Source organism: Ammospiza nelsoni, chromosome 3 (genome assembly GCF_027579445.1).
Source record: "Ammospiza nelsoni isolate bAmmNel1 chromosome 3, bAmmNel1.pri, whole genome shotgun sequence".
Taxonomy (NCBI): domain Eukaryota; kingdom Metazoa; phylum Chordata; class Aves; order Passeriformes; family Passerellidae; genus Ammospiza; species Ammospiza nelsoni.
The window spans coordinates 18,699,533-18,719,925 of NC_080635.1; the positions used below are offsets into that span (position 1 = coordinate 18,699,533).

General features: G+C 43.3%; 1 protein-coding gene across 5 annotated transcripts in view; it reads right to left on the reverse strand.

Moving 5' to 3' along the window:
* Positions 1–20,393, reverse strand: part of LOC132071814 (BRO1 domain-containing protein BROX) — a 118,198-nt gene that overhangs the window by 78,436 nt on the left and 19,369 nt on the right. Inside the window, exons 12-13 of one of the 5 annotated variants that reach the window (XM_059469599.1) lie at positions 15,040–15,095; positions 12,208–12,224 (exon numbers count right to left, since the gene is read on the reverse strand). The exons of 3 other annotated variants lie outside the window; for them this stretch is intronic. In XM_059469599.1, the coding sequence (XP_059325582.1) occupies positions 12,214–12,224; positions 15,040–15,095 (67 nt within the window). In that variant the 3' untranslated portion in view covers positions 12,208–12,213. Of the gene's footprint in view, positions 1–11,484; positions 11,576–12,207; positions 12,225–15,039; positions 15,096–20,393 lie in introns of those variants that run through there. One more of the 5 variants, XM_059469597.1, reaches the window with a different exon arrangement.

Below are 20,393 nucleotides of genomic sequence, written 5' to 3' on the forward strand. Positions count from 1 at the left end.
GTGCTGTTTAGGTGGCCTGGAAAGGCCCAGGGATGGCCTTGAAGAGCCCGGCGCTTCAAAGGACGAGGAGAGACTTCTGATCTTGTCTCGGTCTTGGTGTTTATTAATTGTTTATCTAAAAGATTTTCTTTCAGCCCGACAGAGGTCTGCACAGCAAGTCAGCCATGGGCACAGTGCCGCAAGCCCCTGGGCGGTCACTTATCTTTATACCCGAAGTTACGTGTACAATATTTATCATTTCTCCCCAATACCTTCTACCCTTATTAACCGGTGCACTTCTAGTAATAACCAATCCCAAAGTGCCACCACCACCACAGAAGATGGAGGCCAAGAAGAAGAAGAAGAAGAACAGGACACGCCCCAATTCATTCATCTTACTTCTTTAGACCCCCCTGTACCAAAATCCTAAACTCTGTGTTTTACACTTTAACTAACTTATCCCTTCACCATTCACCCAGTGAATTCCTCCCAGTCCTCATACAGGTCTCGTCTCCTGTGTAGGATCAAAGCCCTGCCACCAGACACTTCTGGCAGCATTCCAGGACTCCCGAGCCCCCCAAGGGTGGTCTCGGCCTCTCTGCACCTCCATCCTGAGGTGCTGAGATCCCACACTCTTAACGGGGCTGACAGAAGGGTTGGTGTTATTTCTTGAAGAGTAAAATAGTAAAACTGTTTTGAGCTATCATTCAGACCCATTATTATCAGTTAACTAAATGTTAACCTACTACATCTTTTACACTAAGGCACTGACTACCAAAGCCTTCCCTGAACCAGAGAGGGCAATGATGAGAGGAACAGCAGGTAAGAGAGAGCACTCAAAATGAAGAATTCATCTCAGAGTCTCATAATCCTGTTATAATGGCTTCTGTTTGTGGGTTTTAAAGTTTTAGCAGCCTTCAACTTGTAGATTCTACAGATACACAGCATCCTAAGTTCTGAAATCAGCTAAGAACTCTTAACAGCATATTCAAATTGCCTTTGGAGGTTTGAGGATAAGATGCCAGTTTAAGAAAAAACAAAATCATGTTTGGCACAAGCAAAGAGATGCAATTTCTCCTACCTAGATAGTAAAAACAAAAATAGAAAATCTTATCTTTTTGCAAGTCAGTAACTTCTTTATTGTGTATGCAATTAGTAAAGCCATAAAAGAGGAGAAGTTAAAAAGCTTTGCAAAGTAACAGAAGCTAAGAGAGGCACAAGCCTTCCCCAATCCACTCAACACTACACATCAGTGATCAAAATCTATTAAAAAAATAAATTCACACCCCCTTTCAATTTCTCCAGAAAGCGGTTTGGTTTGTAAAATTCAGCCATGTACAGGGAAATAACAAACCACCATGTAACCCTCTTATGGAAAGGCCATAAAAAAAAATTGTCTGGAGTTTGTGTTGGCCAGGCCAATCAGTACACTTAGTCATAACTCAGTTTCACTACTTACAAAGCAAATAATTGTTTTCCCACTAATGCCACCTCCATCACTTTTTTAACAGAGAAAAAGCTGCGAAAGTACTCAGTTTGCAGCAGATCAAACTGGCTTTGTTTGACACCAAAGAAAAGCAGTTTACTGATGCAACAGTTAAGCAGTAACACAAAAACCCCCCAGTTACAGCTCACAGTCATCCACAACTAATTTCTTCAGCTGTCATGGTCCATAAACATTATTACACAATGACATTTTCAAAACCCTTAAAGCAAATCTTGTTTGTAAAGTTTCACTGTCAAAGAAAATACCTGATGCCTAATTCAGGCCCAGAAAGTGTACAGGACTATTCAAGATCTTAGACTTCACTGCCACAGAAGTGAGTTCTAAACTATATAAATTATCTTACTTTTAGCTTTAATAATGGATTTTGGTTTTAAATGCATTATGTTTTTATAAAGCTATCAGCATGACATACATTTCACAGGACTCAACTTCAAAGGGTTAAGTTACTGAATTCTTGCAATACCTACTGTAGTTTTTTATAGTAGTAAAGAAGCTATCAACAATAAGTGAGAACATATGTTTAAGACTAGGGTAAAGTTTATTCCACAAGGCAAAAATTCCCTTCAGCTTTATATAATTATTTAGAACAGCATATGTATTAAAGAAAATATTTTAACTTGCATATTCAAAGTATGTGGCATAGCATTCTGTAATTTTCTAAGCCTAAAACATCATAACCACAGCAATCTTTAATTAATTACCTAGTTCTCAAAATCCCCTCTTCCTTCCTCCCACCCAAACATATCTCCACATCACCCAGTTTTGATGCAACTTCAAGAACTGCTGCCCAAGAGGGGTATTTCAATATTAAATACTTTTACAATTAGAAATGGATCTTATCAGCTGTATTGCTGAGCATAGCAACTACTTTCAGTAAACACAACAGGGAGAAAATTCCTAAGAAAGTCTTTTAAGTTCACATCAAGTCTAAAAGCATTTTAAGTCTAAGCTTGTAAGTATCAAGCACCCTCTAGGTCTTACAACAAGTAATAAGAAAGTGCAGAAGACCACAATTGAGGCTTTGCAAAAAAACTAACAAACATGCTCCAAAACTCCCAGCTTTAATTCCAACACTACCCCAAAGCACAAATGTAATCTTAGCTGTACCATTCCACTCACATTCCAGGTAGAATGGGTTTTGTGTTTACAAAATGCGTCTTCTCAAATCTCACTACCGATGCTCAATCCTATCTATAAATACTTAATCACAAACACTTCACAAAAGGCAGCTCATCAGCAGATGAATTTTCTATAAGTTAAAGAAAAGAAAAATTACGTTACAAATAAACAAGGTATTGGAAAAGAAGCCTTAAAGAGAGATGCATTCAAAGAAACAATTTCTTAAGTGAGTCACTTTAGATCTAAAATATTTTTCAAGCATATTCATGACCAGAACATGTACAAGTCACAGGAAGATGATGCTGTACCTAAACTGTGAAACCTGAGACAATTCTCCTCAAGACTCTCTCCAAACACTCAGTTAACAGCAGACAGGATGCTTTTAAAAAAGCAAGGCACAAGCCCAGTATTAGCTGTGGCAATAAACCTTAGTGCCTTTGAGACTGACTTCCTGGTTCAGCTCCAGCAGGCACGCCTTATCACATGCAAGGATGGCAATGACAAAGTCTAAAACAAGGCTGTTTACAGCCCCTGAACAACCCAGGTTACATAAAGAGGAAAGATAAGAATTAAAGCTCTAGGAGAGGGATATATTCTTGTCATCCCAGGAGTAACAAGTTTAATTTCTAAACACTCTGGCTCTGCACAAGAAAGGAGTACTGCTGAGCACACAAGCTTCACCCAGGAGCATAAGTGTTTTCAGATGACACGGCAAACATTTACCCTTATTAAAGCCTATCTCCCTCCCATTTCATCTGCATGTGAAGTTCATTAACAAGGAAAGATTACACAAGACTAAACCACAGTTTCCATCTGCTATTAGTTATGGCTTAATTCAGTAATTTTTACTAATTTGTGTTACACAGCACAAGAGTTATGTTGTACTATAGACAGCACAAGAATGTGTTTATCACGCTGTGTTTATCTGTTTCTACAAAAACAACAATGCTATACAAAAAGATACACAGCAAGACCTTTCTTCAGAAATTTGGATGCAGAAAGACGTTATTTCCAGTCATATGCTGACTGTACCAACCCATGAAAGCAAGTTTTTTATGTCTCCTACAGAGGATAAAGATGGGGGGAGAAATAAGAACAGAGAGAACAAAAAGAATGTATTACTGCACCTGAGTGGACAGAAATCCGAAAGAAAGGATTTCTGTGGAGAAATGTCTGGGACATCTCACCTTTCTAAATTGTATAAAATAAAAGAAAAATGCTAATGTGGAATGAACAGGAAATTCCTTCACCTATAAAATATAGAATACTCACAAATCACTAAAACAATCCTACAATCTAAGAAAATTGCAAAAAACAATGCAAAGAGAATTCAAGTCCATGCAGCTGAGTTTCAGGAACAGTCCATCAGCTGAAGTTGTTTCTTTTGGACATCTGAGAGTCCTTTTTGTCCTGAAACAGCATAACACAATTTTAAACAATTTAAAACAATTTAAACAGTTTTTAGAATGTCCTTTTCTGGCCCTTCAGTGCTTCAGTGCTTCAGAGCTGCTGCCCGCTATTTTCAATATTTTTTATTTAATTTTTTTTTTTTTTTTTTTTTTAATTGAAAAGCAAAAGAGCAGCACCCGAGCAGAGCAGTGCCAGAGAAGGAAAGGCCCTGGGGGCCCTGGCCCATGCTGGACCAGGAACCCCAAAACTGGCTCACGAAGGGGGACCAGGACTGGTAGGAGAAACCAGAGTCCCCAAAAACATAAGGAGGCCACGCAGTGGGGCCAGCCCAGGAACTTTCTGAGCCCAACGGCCCAGGCCAAACCGATGAAGCAGGCTCTGCATTTCCACAGGTCTGAACCCTGCTGCCAGCACAATGGCAGCACGGGTAGTGAGACGCTTCCTTTCCCCAAAACCACTGAGGCATGCCAGCAGTGGGGAAATAGAAGCTGCCCCGAGAATCTTCATCTCGGGTCTGGGAATGTTTGTTTCCCACAGCAACACGGCACCACCCCCCGGGCTGGGGACCAGAGGCAGGGCTCTCAGGATCCACCTGCCCCCCCATGCCACTAGGACGCAGGGAGCCGCCATGGGACAGCAACGGAAACACCACCCCCCAAACCGCCACTGATCTTAAAAACCGGCAGCTGGACTGCCGCAAGAGTCAGCTGGCGGGCAGCCCCCGCTCCACTGAAGGAGAGACCCCCCCGCCGGGGCGGCTGCTGGGGCAGCTGGCCTGGGACGGCCCAGGCTCGAACAAGCCGCCGGTGACATGGCAGTCTCTGACAACGGCAAAGCCGCTGGGACGTCCGGTGGAAGCATCGGGGGGGAAGCCGGAACTGGGGAGGGAACCACGCTGATTGTAAGATCAGCCGTGGGCTGCTCCGAGAGTCCCGCGGGCTCAACACCGTTTTCTGCCGCTGACTCTGGGACTGTCTCGGCTTGAGGCGGCGGGGACGCGCAGGAACACGCCGCCGCCGCGTCCCCCGGCCCTGAAAACGGCGGCAGGCACGGCACGGGGCCGGCGCTGTCCCCGGGGTCCGCTGCGGAGGCACAGTCGCAGTCTCTGTCGCAGCGCAGACAGGCAGCAGCGGAGCTAGGAGAAGCGGCGGAGCATCGCTGTTGCTTAGCAACAAGTCAATCGCCGGAAGTGCTGTCTCTTCTGCCTTCTCCGACACAGGCTCTTGCGGGGGCGGGATCTCCTGGAGTGACGGCTCTAGCAGGGCCATGGAGGAAGCCTCAGAGACCGGTGCCGCCCCCATGTCTGAAGGCAGAGTCTGAGAGGCCGGCTGTGGCTTGAGCGGCCACTCCCATCCCCCCGGAGAGAGAGAAGGGGGGGAAGGAGAAAACTCCATCTGAGCATGCTCCAGAGCAAGAGTAAAAAAAACTTCTTCGCCCAGCGAAATTTCGCCATCCCCCACCGTGAAGCAGGGGGGGCTGGGAAGAAAAATGTCCTCCCCCACCGCGTCTTCTGCCAAGGGGGGGTAAAACGGAGCCTGGCCATAACAATTAGAAATCCATTGAAAAGACGCTGCTCTGCGTTTCAAAACTGGGAAGAGCTTTATAAATGCTGGGTAGGTAGAAGGCAACATGCGTCCCTGACTGTAGACGCATTGGATAATCGAGTCCATGCACTCCCAGACAAAAACATCTAAAGCGTACAGGACATCAGTAAAGAACCCAAAAAGCTTTGCCCATCTAAAGAATTTATAGATATCTGTTTCTGACAAAAAGCAACCGTCTTCTCTGCACCAATATTTCCAGAGGGCAATAAGTTTCTCCTCTGAAGGAGTAAAAGGAACCTCTTCCAGCAAGGCATGTGTCTGCCATACGAACAGCCACAAGCTACGAAGGGCTGGTTCATCAGGGATACAAAAGCCCACAGTACCTTTTTCAAAAGTCCAGCTTGCTCTGGCCAGCTCCACAGGTCTGCTGCTCTTTTCCATCATCTTTCCTGATGGTTTTCCAGAAGATTCTCTTTGTGGTCAGCCTTGGCTGTGAACTCTGTCCAAATCAGGATCTTCAGTTCTTCAGCTCCTGGCTTGAATCCACTTTCTGTGGTCACTTCAAAGCAACCATCAAATGCTACACATACAGGATTTTTACCCAGTGCAGCAATTTTGCTCCTCTGGTCTTATCAAATTAATTTCTGCTCTGACACGTCGGGTCACCAGATATTACTGCGCCTGAGTGGGTCGCAGCTGGTGAGAGAGAGACGGTGAATCTTGTTTCTTGACTCAGAAGGCTTGTTTTATTAAGATATTATATAATAATACATTAGGACTATACTAATAAGAATATAGAGAGAGGTTTGCAGAGCAGCTAGGCTAGCTAAGAATAGATAGCAAAGAATCTCAAACAAAGCTGTGGCCAAGGACGCAGTCCCCTGGCTTGCACTTTGTGATTGGCCCTTAATTATAAACATAGAAAATGAGCCAATCAGGAAACTTCTGTTACATTCCACAGCATCTGATAATAATTGTTTACCTTGTCTTCTGAGGCCTCTGTCCTCCAGAAGACACAGAAATCCGAAAGAAAGTATTTCTGTGGAGAAATGTCTGCGACAGAATGTTTCTTTCACAGCTTCTATAAGCTGCACACACTGTGAGCAGCACTCTGGCCTCTGCATCAATGAGAACACCCAGCATGGCACACTGACATGCCCCTAGGTTACCATACAGCTTCTCTCATTTGGGGCTGCAAGTGTTAGGCTGTCTCCATATCACAAGACCTCTACTTCCCCACCTCTGCAGTAAGGTTCTCCCCCCTCATAGGAATTGGCTCCAGATGCCCTTATTCTCATTTCCTTCCACACACTCCAAGAATATGCACCTTACAATCACTAATTTTTTCTCTGGTGCCTTTCAGATGTATTTCTACTTAATTTTAAATGGCACTTACCTGACTGTATCCCACGCAGTTTCTTTCTCTGTCTCTCCTCAATGCTACCTTTACTAACCAGAAAACTATGCTCACAAGGTCTACACTAGTCTACAACACCATTAGCAACTTTTACTCTTCTGTGATCCCGGGCTTTGCCCCATTCCATTTCCCAATACCACTTTTGCTGCTTTTCTTTGCCCCACTCCCCTTACTTGAAATGCTTCCACTTCCAGATCTCCTTCCAAGATCATCATCTGACACTGGTTCCCCTTCCCACAACTCTCCCAGACAGATTTATTTCTGTTAATATTGCATGCTGGAGAATCTCCCACAGAGAAATTTAAGCTGCTATTTATAAGCATAAAGGTCAGCTTAAAAAAAACCCAGGATTTTCCACCTTTATAAAACTGCTTCAGAAACAGCTCTGAGCTTCCCAACCAGACTTCTCTGTAATTCTAGCTTTGCTCAGCTCAGATGGACTATGCTTCTTGATGCCCAGAAAGTTTCTCAGAAGTTTCTTAGAATCATTACAGTTGGAAAAGATCTCTAAGATCATCTAGTCTGACCATTAAACAAACACTGGCCAAGTCCACCACTAAATCCCCTCTGTAAGCACCACACCTGCGTGTTTTTTGAACACTTCTAGGGATGGTGACTCCATCACTTCCCTGGGCAGACTGTTTCAATGCATGACGCATCTTTTTAATTAAGACATTTTTCCTAATATCCAATCTAAACCTCCTCTGGAGCAACCAGAGGCTGTTTCATTTTGTGCTATCACTTGGTACCTGGGAGAAGGAACCAACTCCCACCTGTCAACAACCTCCTTTCAGGTGGTTGTAAAAAGCAGTAAGGTCCTCCTGGGCCTCCTTTTCTCCAGACTAAACAACCCTCAGCCACTTCTCATGTGACAGATGCAATTCACACTTTTATCATTACTGCACGCCTCAAAAAATCAGAAAGATGGAAATTTCCTGTGGCTGTTCTATTAATGTCATGACACATTTAACAACAGCATTAATGTATCACCTCAAGAAGAAAACCCCTTAGAAGGATATAATACTGAAAGAAGGGTCTCCTTTTTACAGAAAAGCTAAAAAGTATTTTGTTTACAACTAAACACTGGTCTGTTGATCATTATTTGCATTAAAAACTTCAGTGTCATACAAGCAGCAGTTACAAATTTGTACTGCTTTCACATAACAGTCTCCCTGAAAGTGTGATTTAGAGGTTACAATCTACTCTTACCCCAAAGTTAAAACAACATTTTTTTTTCTCTCTTTTAATATAAGAACATTTTCACACCTTCCCACAGTATTTAATTTTTGCTGCACTTCACACCAAAGCCCAGTAGACTCTGTAAAAAAACCACGTACAGGAAATTACACTAAACTCAGAAATACCATATGGCTGCTGAACAAGAAAATAGCCATGATTACCAAACCAAATTCATGCCATTGATCACTTTAAAGAGAGACAGATGTAGGCTTGTTAATTACCTGAGGTGCTTCTTATGTATTTTGAAGTTTGAAAGTAATTCTATCCCTCTATCAAAGCCAATAAATCAATCATCTCTGTTAAAGGCTGAGAGAAAAAGTCAAGCATACTGTCCAAATAAATCTATGGTCAACATATGAGAAACATTACTATGAAAGCCATTCAAAAAGCCTCCTCATGTGAAAGGGTAACATTTTGAGAACTAAGTGTTTTCACATGTTGTTTTTACCTTTGTTCTTTCAAAGTCTTACTTTTCACCTCTTCTACGGCAAGATTTTTTTGGAGGCTACTAATCTGAATTCCATCTCTTTCTTCTCAAGGCCCCTTGGGACCTTCTTCTCAAGGCCCCAATTACTGTCCTTTGTTCCTGCTACAGTAATTCTCTGAGCAGTCAAAAATAGCTTCAAATGGCATGCTCCAACAGAGCCAGGAATGTGTGATGGTAGTGTATTTGGAAAGAAGGAGTGAAAAAAAAAATTGAAGAGAAAAAAACCCCATTCTCAGCAATGTTGAGACTCTGCTAAGAAAGCTTCATCCTCAAGTTGTGTCTGCCCCTGCCCTGGAGAAGGCAAATCCATTGAAGCAAAGTTTTGGCTCCCACAGACAGGAAAGCCCAGCCACTGACACTGCCCTCTCCCAGGTGCCTTGAAGGCCAACAGACATGGCTGTGGCCTTATTTATCACTTCATATAACCGGCAAACAACCTTAACTTCGCTACAGTGAGCTCAAAAGCAGGCCAAAAAAAAAAAAAAAGGAAAAAGCCAATCATTGAGTTTTATTCCCTACATATATACTGTGTCCCCCAAAAGGGGGAAAAGCCCCCCTGAGTGATGGCACAAGGTGCCTAAGGCACTCTTCCATACTTAGCACCACTCTAGTGTCAAGTCCCCACTTCAACATTCATCTGCTTCTAACCAACATACATATTTGAGCTTCTAATCTCAAAATAACTGTCCTCCAACTAGGCTATGATATTACTACCGGATATCACTCCCTTCATTCTAAAGGAGAAAACAAATCTTCCTGTGGAATCTGATTTTTCTTTCTATTTAATGACCACCAAAATATCCTACTCTACAACAATGATAAAGTTCAACCACTGTTCTGAAACAGGACATGAGTGTCAAAGGCTGTTTTGTTTCCTTACTTTAACATTTAAAGACAATTACTTAAGAAAAAAAGCCCCCACCTGGATGTTTGCTTCTTTGTGTTTCAATTTACACAAGCATTCAGCAATCAGCACAGCAGTCCCCCAGTAGTAGTTAGTTTCTGGGAGCTACTAAAAAACTGAAGAAGCACAAGTAATTTATTTTATATTCAGAAAAAAAACATAAACATGAGTAAAATAAATACAATCTGTAAATGTTTTATACATTCTAATATAGCGTGAAGGTTTGATTACAAGCTTAAATATCTGCCACAAGAGACTACAAATCACAGAATCTCCTGGGTTGGAACAGAACCACAGGAATCATCCAGTCCAACACCTGCATGGGACAGCCCCAAGAATCACACCGTGTGTCTGAGAGCATTGTCCAAACACTTGAACTCTGGCAGCCTTAGTGCCATGCCAACGTCTGAAATATTTATATTTTTCTAATGCACTTTTCCCTGGCCCCACCTTGGCTGTTTGACACTAGATCTCTTCCACGCCCATCCCTGCAGGCTGCTTGCTTCAGGCTCTTATTAATTTATTCAGTTAAGAAATCCCTCATTCCTTCCAGTCTCAATTCATGCCATCTGCTTCCTGGCACCCATTTTTGCCTGTAGCTCCACCAGTCGACACTCTTAAAGCTGAGCACTTTTATAAACTCACTGACAACACAGATGCCTTGCCCTAAATGTTTGTTACTACTTCACAGCTTATCCATGCCAGATATTCTATAACAAGCTACTTGCAAGTCTGATCAGAGAGCTTTTGTTCATTTAAATCACACACATGCTACAGACACACTTTGAGTTTCTACAGCTCTTCATCTCTTTCCTGAAAAGCTGGTTCTCATTTACATCCATGCAACGTGAACCATCAACCATACTGCAAAAATCTATTTTTCCATCTCCTCCAGAGGTTGAGAAAAAGAGATGGAGTGTCATATTGCCTTACTCACAGAAAAGTTTTTCATTAAACTTCTAGTATCCTCTCAATCTCTCCCAGGATGAGGATGTGAAGATCCAGCAGGTGAGCTGTCCCTGATGCAGCAACTAAGCCATTCCGGAAGTGGGGTACAGCGAGAGCTCCTGAACTGGCTGCAGGTGCCAACTCCACAAAAGACATCGGAACTGGCTGCTCGCACTGAATCCAGAAATTGAAGAGGCTTCCACACCTCTCTGGACAGACCTCTGCCCTAATGGTCTCTCCAACACCTCCAGCGTTTTCCACCGCCACTGGAAGCAATGAGTAACCTTATAATATCGGTTGTACGACGACAAGTCGGGAATAACCGTATCCTTATTTCCCAAGACAAAGGTGCCATATGAGCTCCCTTTCGAAACCACTGCTTGTATACCTGCTCTTGAAGCGTCTTTGCTCCTAACAAATAAAATAGGCAACTACAAGCACCTTGTGTCTGAACAAAGGACAGGACAGGAGCACGCGAAAGGCTGATCACATCTCAGCCCGTAGCGAACGAAAAAAGTTAGGTGCTTGAACACCTTTAAATAAAGGAGAAAAAAAAGGCTCCAGATCCCAGTAAAATAAATACAAAAGATTCAGAAGTGAAGGTGAAGAATTAATTCATTTTTACAAGATATTTTAAGGTAGGGCTCAGCCGACACAAGGGCACCGCCGCCCCCAACAGGGCTCTCCCCGCGGCGGGGCCGCCGCTGTCCCGCGGGCGCGGCTCCCCGGGGCGCTGCCCCTGGACCAGGGCTTCCTCTCCCGCTACACGAGCACAGGGCGGCCGCGGCCGCCGCCACCACCGCGGCCGCCACGAGCACCGCCACCACCTCCTCCTCCTCCCCCGGCGCCGCCGGCCCGACCTGGTACCTCGGCGGCGCGGAAAAACCGCCCCGCGGGGTCGACCCGCCCGCCCTGGCGGGCTCCTCTCACCTCGCGACCTGGCGGCTGCCGGCAGCGCGACCCCGGAGGCGGCGGCTGCCTGTCTTCGCGGGCCGGACGGCGGCAGGAAGCGAAAGGCGGCCGCAGCGTCCCCACCGTGGCGCAGTTACCATGGGACGGACGCCCTCTCCCGCCCCCTCCGGAAGTCGCAGCCGGCGGAGCGGAGAAGGCGTGGGGCCCGGCCCGGCTCCCGCGGGCCGCCATCTTGAGCGTGGCGTGAAGACCCGCTCCGCCTCTAGCAGCCTGCCCAGCTCCTGGGGTAGTGGCTGCGATGAATGGAGCATGTCCAAATCTCCCCAAAGAGCCACAGCCTAATAGACACACTTTTAATAATGTATCGAAACTGTCGGAAAGTCGTGTCTGGGGTTTAAAGGATTTCCCTTTACTCTTAGGCGATTACACCACAAGGGCCACAGTGACCCCTAGACAGTTTCATCCCAGGCAGTGACACAGATCAGAGTCCATGCGATGGACCACTCTTTGAAATAGGCACGGGCAGGAGACTTTTCTCCTTGTTAATGCTGCTTTTATTACAAAGGATCAGCTCGAGTGGGGAGAACCGACGGGTCCTCGCTCGTGCCGCCGCTGCTCCCAAAAGTGACTCGGGGGACGAGGAAGAGCGCAGCTTTGTCCGCTGGTCTGTGTGGGGAGCTGGGGCGTACGTCCTCACGAACTCACAGGAAATATCCTGCGTATGGTTCAACATTCGGAGTCCTCTGTCTAGCCGACATCTGTATTTAGGGTGAGGGGTAAAAAAGGGTCTTAGCGGATACTAGGTTCTGTTCCTCACGTCGAGACATCACTTTGATTAGTCAATTTTGTGTTTGCTCGTTGTTTTTAGGGGGCTTTGGCTAGGTTTGCTGAGGGGTTTCTCCCGTTCATACTGGATCCAATGTCATTTGCATGCCGATTCGATGCCCCCTCCTCTTCACCGTCTGGATGCCATCTTCCAGAAGCAGCAGGGCGACGCCCGGCTAAGGGCGCCGGCTAGCAGCTGCCCCTGCGGAACACGGCGACCTGGACCGGTCTTTGCGGAGCCCCCCCAGCGCGGCCGGGACCCGCGCCGAGGCAGGGGGGCGCCCCGCCGCTCCCGGGACGGGTCCCCGCTCCCGGGACACTCCTGGGGCACCCCCGCGGGGCTTCCCCGGCGCGGCTGGGACCGCGCTTGAGCGGGGGGCGCCCCGCCGCTCTCGGGAAGGGTCCGCACCCCTGGGGCACCACGCACGGGGCTCCCCCAGCACGGCCGGGACCCGCGCTCAGGGACGGGCGCCCCGCCGCTCCCGCGGCACCCCCGGGCTACTCCCGGCACGGGCCGAAAGGTGGGGCCGGGGCCCCGCCGCTCCTGGGCGGGCAGGCAGCGGCGGGCCGGCTCGGGGCACTACTGGTAATAAAAGGAAACTGTTAACAGGAGATTACAACATGAAATTATCAACAATAAATAGTTAGAACTCCAACTTGGCAGCAATTGGTTTAACTTGTGAACTTTGCAACTTTTAAAAATATGAACAACTTTTTACTCATAACACTCTTCATGTATAAAAGCATGTCAATATTGCACATAAAATTGCACAAACAACATTATCTATACGGATAAACCTGGTGCTGACTTCCTAGGAAAAGCTTGCTCCAGACGAGTTGTGCCAATTTGTGCATAGGCCTCAATTTTTAATTACGTGGTTGCATACTTTTCTGTCCCAAAGGGTGTCTTATTTAGTGCACAGAATGGGCTAAAACACAGATGCAGAGTTTCCTAACCTTTGAGCGCTTCCTTTTGTAGTTGGAATAAAAGTATGTCTTTGTAATTTTTAAAAACATAGTAACACATGGGATAATCTGCAGTGATCCCTTGCACATGATGAGCTGTTTCACTTTCATCCTGTCCTGAGGGTAATTGGCTCTCCAAAAACCCTTCTGAAGCATGTGAAATATCCGGGTCAGGCTGCTAGTGATTTGAGAGCTGGAGTCTGCAGCCTGAGTCAGACTCCAATCCCCTCCTTCCCTGCTAATACTCCCCCTGGGGTTCATTTGGAGTGGTTTTTATTGAGGGTTCGTTGTAATCTCCAGTTCTGACCCAGGCCTCCTCCTGAACACAACCATTGCTGTGTCTCCTCCACCAGCCCAAGGGTTTGCCTTTGGTCAGATGGGTCAGAATCAGAGTGTAAAATGTTGTTAAAATTGATGTTTTTAACACCATCAAGTTTGGGACTAGAACTGCACTCAAGGAGCGCTGTGGTGACATGGAGGGAGCATATGAATTCTGGAGGAGATTTTTCTGTGAAGCAACATGACCAAGAGAGAGAGAGAAAATTACATTTCTCCCATCTGCAAAGGACTTTGCTGTCAGCCCTGGTCACTGAATATCATGTTCTGCCACTTTGCCTCTAATTGTACCAATTTCTTCCATAGATTCTAGAAACAACTGAGTCATGCAATAAAGCTTTTGTAATTCCTATGACTCTTTCTTTCTTCCTCCCCCCTCCAAAGAATAGATTACAGGATATTAATGTAGTGATCCTCCACTGAAGTGCACGAACATCAAGAAAATTTCCACACCCCAGCTCCTATCTTTTACTGCCATCTAGTGCCCACTCATGGAAGAGATGGTGTAATTAATCGAATTTCTCCTCATCAGATCGATTTGCTATAATTAATGCATTGATAGATAGCACCAGTAGAAGGTATATTAATATAATATTTTTCTATATAAATCTAGCAGTATACAAATTCATCTTTTTCTTTTATGGCACTAAATTGTGGCATAGCTCTCTTTTACAATAATTAAATTAAAATCAATAGCACTCGCAAATCAAACATATGTAGTTATATCAGTTATTTATTTTTGGCTATGCTGTTCTCTGTAATTAATTAGACTGTTTTGTAAAATAGTGGTCTCATTAAAAACAAAGCACTGAAATAATTTATCACCTTCATTTTCAGCTCTACTGAAAAGGAGTGGCTCCCCAGATCTAAGCCAAATGGCAATTTCATTTACAAAGTAAATTTGCAAGGCTTGGAGTGACAGGTCTTTCTATCCATCTACAAAAAGAAACAAGGTGATTTTTGAGGAAGAGACAAAAGATGAAAGGTTATCCAGAGATCAACTAACTTCAGGTTTATGTATTTTATCCCTTCATGCCTTTCTTTACAGTGATGGCTAGTTATTATTCTCATCATCAGTGAAATAGTTCTTAACCTTAAAACACCCTTGTCTGTCTTTTACTGTAACACATATACTTGAGAGATGCACATGACAGAGTTATGTCACCTCCCCATAATACTGCAGAGAAATCACTTAATGGCCAGTACAGATAATCCCCCCTTGAAGATCTCAGATTCTAAATTAAGATGCTAATTGTGGGTAGCAAATACAACAATGTCTGCGTGTGTCATTGGCCCGAACGGCCCTGGAGAGTGGGCTGTCGAGCTGTACCTCAGAACCAGGTCGCCTGCCTTGGTATAGAAGGCAACATTACAAAAGGAACATGAATATGGAATTCTATACAATTGTGCATATTCAGATCCTTGTTTATATGTAACAAATCTTACCTTTCCTTCCTGGCCATGAAAGAACTGGAAAGTCACTATTTTCTGAATTGGTTCTGCTAAAGAGGAAACAAAACAAGGTGCTGCTTTCATTCTAGTAAAAATCTATTTTAATTAGAGCAATTTCAGATCACAATTCTGACAGCTGTGTTTATCACACTTTCTTCAAAGGATAGAAATTAGCATTGACTGACATTAGCATCAAAGCTTATTTATTCACCCACATCCTAGCAGCCCTCCTGAGTTTGTCTGTTTAGCACTTTAATAACACCACAGTAAATAAGATTTCATTTCAGAGAGTGTGTGGTTTTTGTCAAAGCATTTATTGCAGCTTGTTGGAATGCTATGTTAGAGCCCCTCGTTGCAAGTTTGAGCACTTTGATTATTGCACATCAAATATCCAGTTTGATGAGCACTGGGTATTCTCCAGAAAAAGCATTTTAATTGGTTAGCAAGGACATAGCCTGGGATCCAGAATTTCTTTTTCTTTCTTTTTTGTCAACGACTAGAAAATATCTGCCTCTCAGCAGTAGCCAGAGACAATCTGTCAATCCTTAAACTGCAGAAGGCTGCCCAAGTCTGCCAAAAGCTTGGACGGGGTAGATATGACCCAGACAGAAATTGATCACCACAGGCCTCCTCTGTTATGCTTTGCTTACCTATGAAATCAAGCTAAAGACAAACACAGCTCTGTGAGCAAAGGGGCAGTGTGGGCATTTTCTGCCTTGCAGTGAAACATCAAAACTAATGAGGGAAATAGCTGTTCTTTCCCAAGGTTTATCATGTACAGTCAGGACAGTAGCCTCCCCTAGACAGTGCTAGCAGCCTTAGCTGAAACAAAAAATCAGAGCTCTCACTGAAAGATGTCATTCAGAACATTAACAAGGAACAGCATAGCTGTAAAAGTTCTCTCTCCAGTGGGCATATGATTCTAAAGAGAAGTGGAATTAAAAGAAAAAAAAAAAAGCAAAAACAAAACAAAACAACAACAACAAAAAAAACCCCACCAAAAACCACAAAAAAATTTAAAAGAAACCCCACAGAGAATAACTAGAATAACTAATGGGAATAAATTCCACTGCTTTGACCACAGAAATTCCTTTGCAAATCCTGGGACTTAATGTGCAACAGAATTATCATAAGACAGTGGTTCTGTATCATGGAAATAATTTCAGTTTTGGTATTTCACCCAGCAATGCAGCCAGGCCTGTGAAGTATGCTATCTTAGCTGGAGCACTTATTGAGTCTGACCACTGGTTTATACAGTAGGAGCCAAAAAGTGACAAATTCAACTCTACAATTCTGAAATTAAGAAAAAGTAGAAACACCAGGGAAATGAGACACTCAGCAGATAGTTGGTGAGAGAGATGAAAAATGAACAACTTTCAATCACTCACAGCACATGTTATGCAGAAAAAGAATGAGCTCTCAGTTTTGCTTTGGAGGTTGTGTCACTTTCAATCTTTCCTGTTAGACTCAAGCGTGGCTTAAGGTGGTGATTTGCATGTGGATGAATGAAATGTCTGCTTTCAGTGATTGTATTTCTGTCTTGGTTTTCCCTAGCTGAGAGAGAAAACAGCTTTTTGGAGGATATACTGCCCTTCTAAATACCCCCATGCTGTATACCATTACACTCAGACTGACATTTTCTTTTCAAAAAAAAGGAGGGAAAAGGAAAAAGTAGGGGAGGCAACTGATTTGCATTTTCAACTGACAGCCCAGTGGCTGGAAAATTTTGTTTATACTGTTTAGCTAGCCAGAAACCACACAGGCCCATGCCAAATTTTGGGCATGCTTTTTCTCAACTACCATGAAAATGTCTGGCAAAAGCATAATTTAAATATCCCTTCAAAACATGTCCAGAAAACTTGTCTTGCATAGTACTTTAAATAATCCAGTGGTTCCCCTCACTTTCTTCAGGCACACCAGTAAACAAAAATGTGTAACCAAGAGTAGTTTAGGACAATATTAAGTATCTCATAGGAGATTACTGCAGCAGCATATCAACTAGAATAAAAGTATTCTTCTTTTATTAGATTAGTTGATCTATAAAGTAAATCTACCTTCTTTATGAATACTGAACCAACACTTTATTCTGCAACAAAAATATGGAACCTGGAGTGTAAGAATTAAGAAAATCACTATTCTTAATGTTCAACTACTTGCTTTGCTGAATATAGGTAAATTTTACATGTTTCCAGTTGGCCAAAGCTCTTTCTGTTTCCACTCGGTTACTTTGAGGAGTGAGGGAAAAAAAATCTACATTTGCCCAGACTGAAAGAGGCAGGCTGGTTTAGGGACATCAGGATTTTGAATTCCTTTGTAATGGCCCAAGCAGGAAGCTTCCCATGTTCAGAAGTCATCAGCTAATGACAGTTCCAAGACCCATGCATCAGAAAACAAGAGCTTCAGTTAATGGGAATCAGATGACAAGCTCCAGCAATCCCTCTAGATTAAATAAAGCAATAGATGCCACTGTCATGTTCTTCCTCACAAAACTCCCTTTCTCTTCCATGATTATGGTTTTTTCTGTACTTCACATTAAATCTTGCTGGCTGGGCAAAGGGAGGGGATGTGTTGTGCCACAAGTAACTAAGAATTCACTCTTAGCCTATTAATTTACTTTAATCAGACATATATTGGAACAGCAGCAATCAGTGTTTAGTTGTTGAGACACTTCTTGGGTCATATTCTGAAACTTCACTCATATTTGCAAAAGCACGTTGTGAGAAAAACATTGTATTCTTTATTGTTCTTCAACACTCTGTACCCCAAGGTGTCTTTTGTCACTCAAAAACTCCATGTCATTTCTGTCAGAGCTTTCTCCACTATCTCCATGTTCCTGAAGATAAACCAGCAAAACATTTATTAAATAAAGGGTAACTAATGTAGGTGTCTTCTGTTAGGAACATTTTAAAAATTATAATTGTCCCAGTGCTTCCACTTACCTTGCACTGAGACTCCATCACATAAGGCTGATTTATGTCTGTAGCTTACATGGTGAATAGTGACAAGACATTTGCAGTATCAGAAGCCACAAAACACTGTAAAAATAAATCTTGAAAGGTAATAGTGTGGAAACACCATCAGCAAATCTGCTGTTACATTTTAGAAATGAACCAGTTTTGCTTTAGCAGCAAAGAGCTGCAAGAAGCTGTATTAGAGCAGGGAGGGTGAGCTGCAATCACCTCCGGCTCATGTTTCAAGAGCCCGAACTCCTGTGCTAGCCTTTTCCTCTCAAGTTACTCTGTCCACTAAGCAAGCCTGCTGTTAAATAGGCTTATGTATCAAAGGTTCAAATTTAAGTCTTGTTAAACAGAAATAAGATCAGAATTTTATGGACAAGAATCAAGCTCAGGGGAAAGATCTCAGATTATGCTGCCAGAGCTGAGGTCCTGTTCTAAAATTCAGTTGTATCACACCTAAAACTTGGAAAACTACACTGCCGGTTTTAGATATCGCTTTTCCAAAGCAGACATTCACTTTAAAGCACAAATTGGCACAAGCCGACACTTCAAGCTTTCGGGGAAGTTGTGTTTGTTGCACCTAAATTGCAAGAGCCCATGTGTGATTCTTCTCTAAAGTTAAACTGGCTAACTTGAACTTCAAATACAGATTCAGACAGTTTCAAGTTTCCACAACTTTTGGGACCCCTTCATTGATAGGTAATGAAAACTTAATTTAAATTTACAAAGTCCATAATCTGCTATCTTCACATTTAAAAAGAAAAAAAAATCCCATCTTTTCTGTAGAATTTTATTGCTAGAAAAACTCTACACATTTCATGCATCCTTAGTTACAAAATTTCACTCAGCTGATCATCCATGAGGTGTTTCCTCAAGAAGTCCTGGGACTTACTTTGGATCATCTATATGTCCTGTACACCACCATTGCTGCAACCATCAGTAACCAGTCTAGCAGCATAACAGAGCAGGGCAGGTTGTTTTCTTACTGGCAGGAATAAGTAAAGGATAATTGGAGTTACCTTACATTATCCCAACAGCAAACACCACTAATAGAACCAGGAGTGTTGCACCAGAAGCACACACTTTAGGGACTTTCAGAGAACTGGTGACAAGAAAAATGTTTAGAGATTAAAAAGGTTTTGGGAAGAGTTTTGTGTCATCTGCATTCCCAAAGGTCCTTTATGGTTAGAAAAAGTTAATCCTGTACAGTGTCATGAAGTTAGTGACCCATCAAAAAACTTTCACCTAACTCTTGGATCAGGCTGAATTTGGGATATTACCTATTGCAAAGGTGCACATAAAGGCTCAACTATTTTCTGTTCCATGTGGCTTTGTAGTATGTCCAAGGACCCTCAAGTGCTCTTCTCTGCACAGCCAGTGTGGTTGTCCTCATTAGCTTTCTCTCCATACCACGTCCAGATTTTTGCCATGGCTGTTGCTGAGGAATGGCACCCCTGCCTCTTCCTGAGCACCATCCTACTGAGAAATCTTGTGGCTTTGTGTCCCTCTCCCCCAGCACACACTTGGGCAGGTACCTCCAACAGCAGAGTGTACAGGAGCCCCAGGAAGGCCTTATTTGCAATGCAAGGTTAGAACACACCGGGTTTAACTTCACATTCCAGTGTTGTTCATGGAAAGTGGAAATGAGGGGAATAGACCAACATTTACTTATGGCAATCTTGTATCTCACAGGGTGATAGATTTTCATGGTTATATTGAAATTACTCTCCTACAGCCACATTGATTGCCACAGAATAATTTCTTATTTGTATTCCTGTAATCAGGCCAGGAAGAATCAAATGTTCCATTTAAACAATTTTTTTTCCAGTCAGTGGTAAATTTTTCATGCTCTTCTAGGTCTGAGTTCTGGACTAACTGTAAATGAGTAAAATATAATTGTGAGGGAAGAGACAAGAAAAATAACTGCTTTCTTTATATCAACTCATTTGCATTAAAATCAGTTGTGGCTGATTTTAATGCAAATGAGTTGATGTAAAGAAAGCAGATACTTTTTTGCAACATGCAGGAGGAGCTTTTTCAGGCCAGGTACCTCAGCAGTTCTGTGCATACTCAGCACTGGTTTCAAAACTTTTCATTGGCATTCCAGAATCTGTTAAATTTATCTCATTTTATTAGTATTTATTTAACAATTTGCAAAATCAATTGTTCCTGCACTCTAACTATGCATTATTTACCTTATCCAAAAGAAAAGCTGGGCACACGACATCCTAGGGAAGGTTTCCTCCTATAGCACCATTTAAAACTGCAGCCCCAGTGCAGGTTTCAATCTAATGCACTATTTTTCCTTGAAACCTGCCTGCACATACATCCCAACTCTGTGTGGCAGTGAGGAGCAGTCTGAAGGCTATTGCTGTAGCTATGGAATATCAA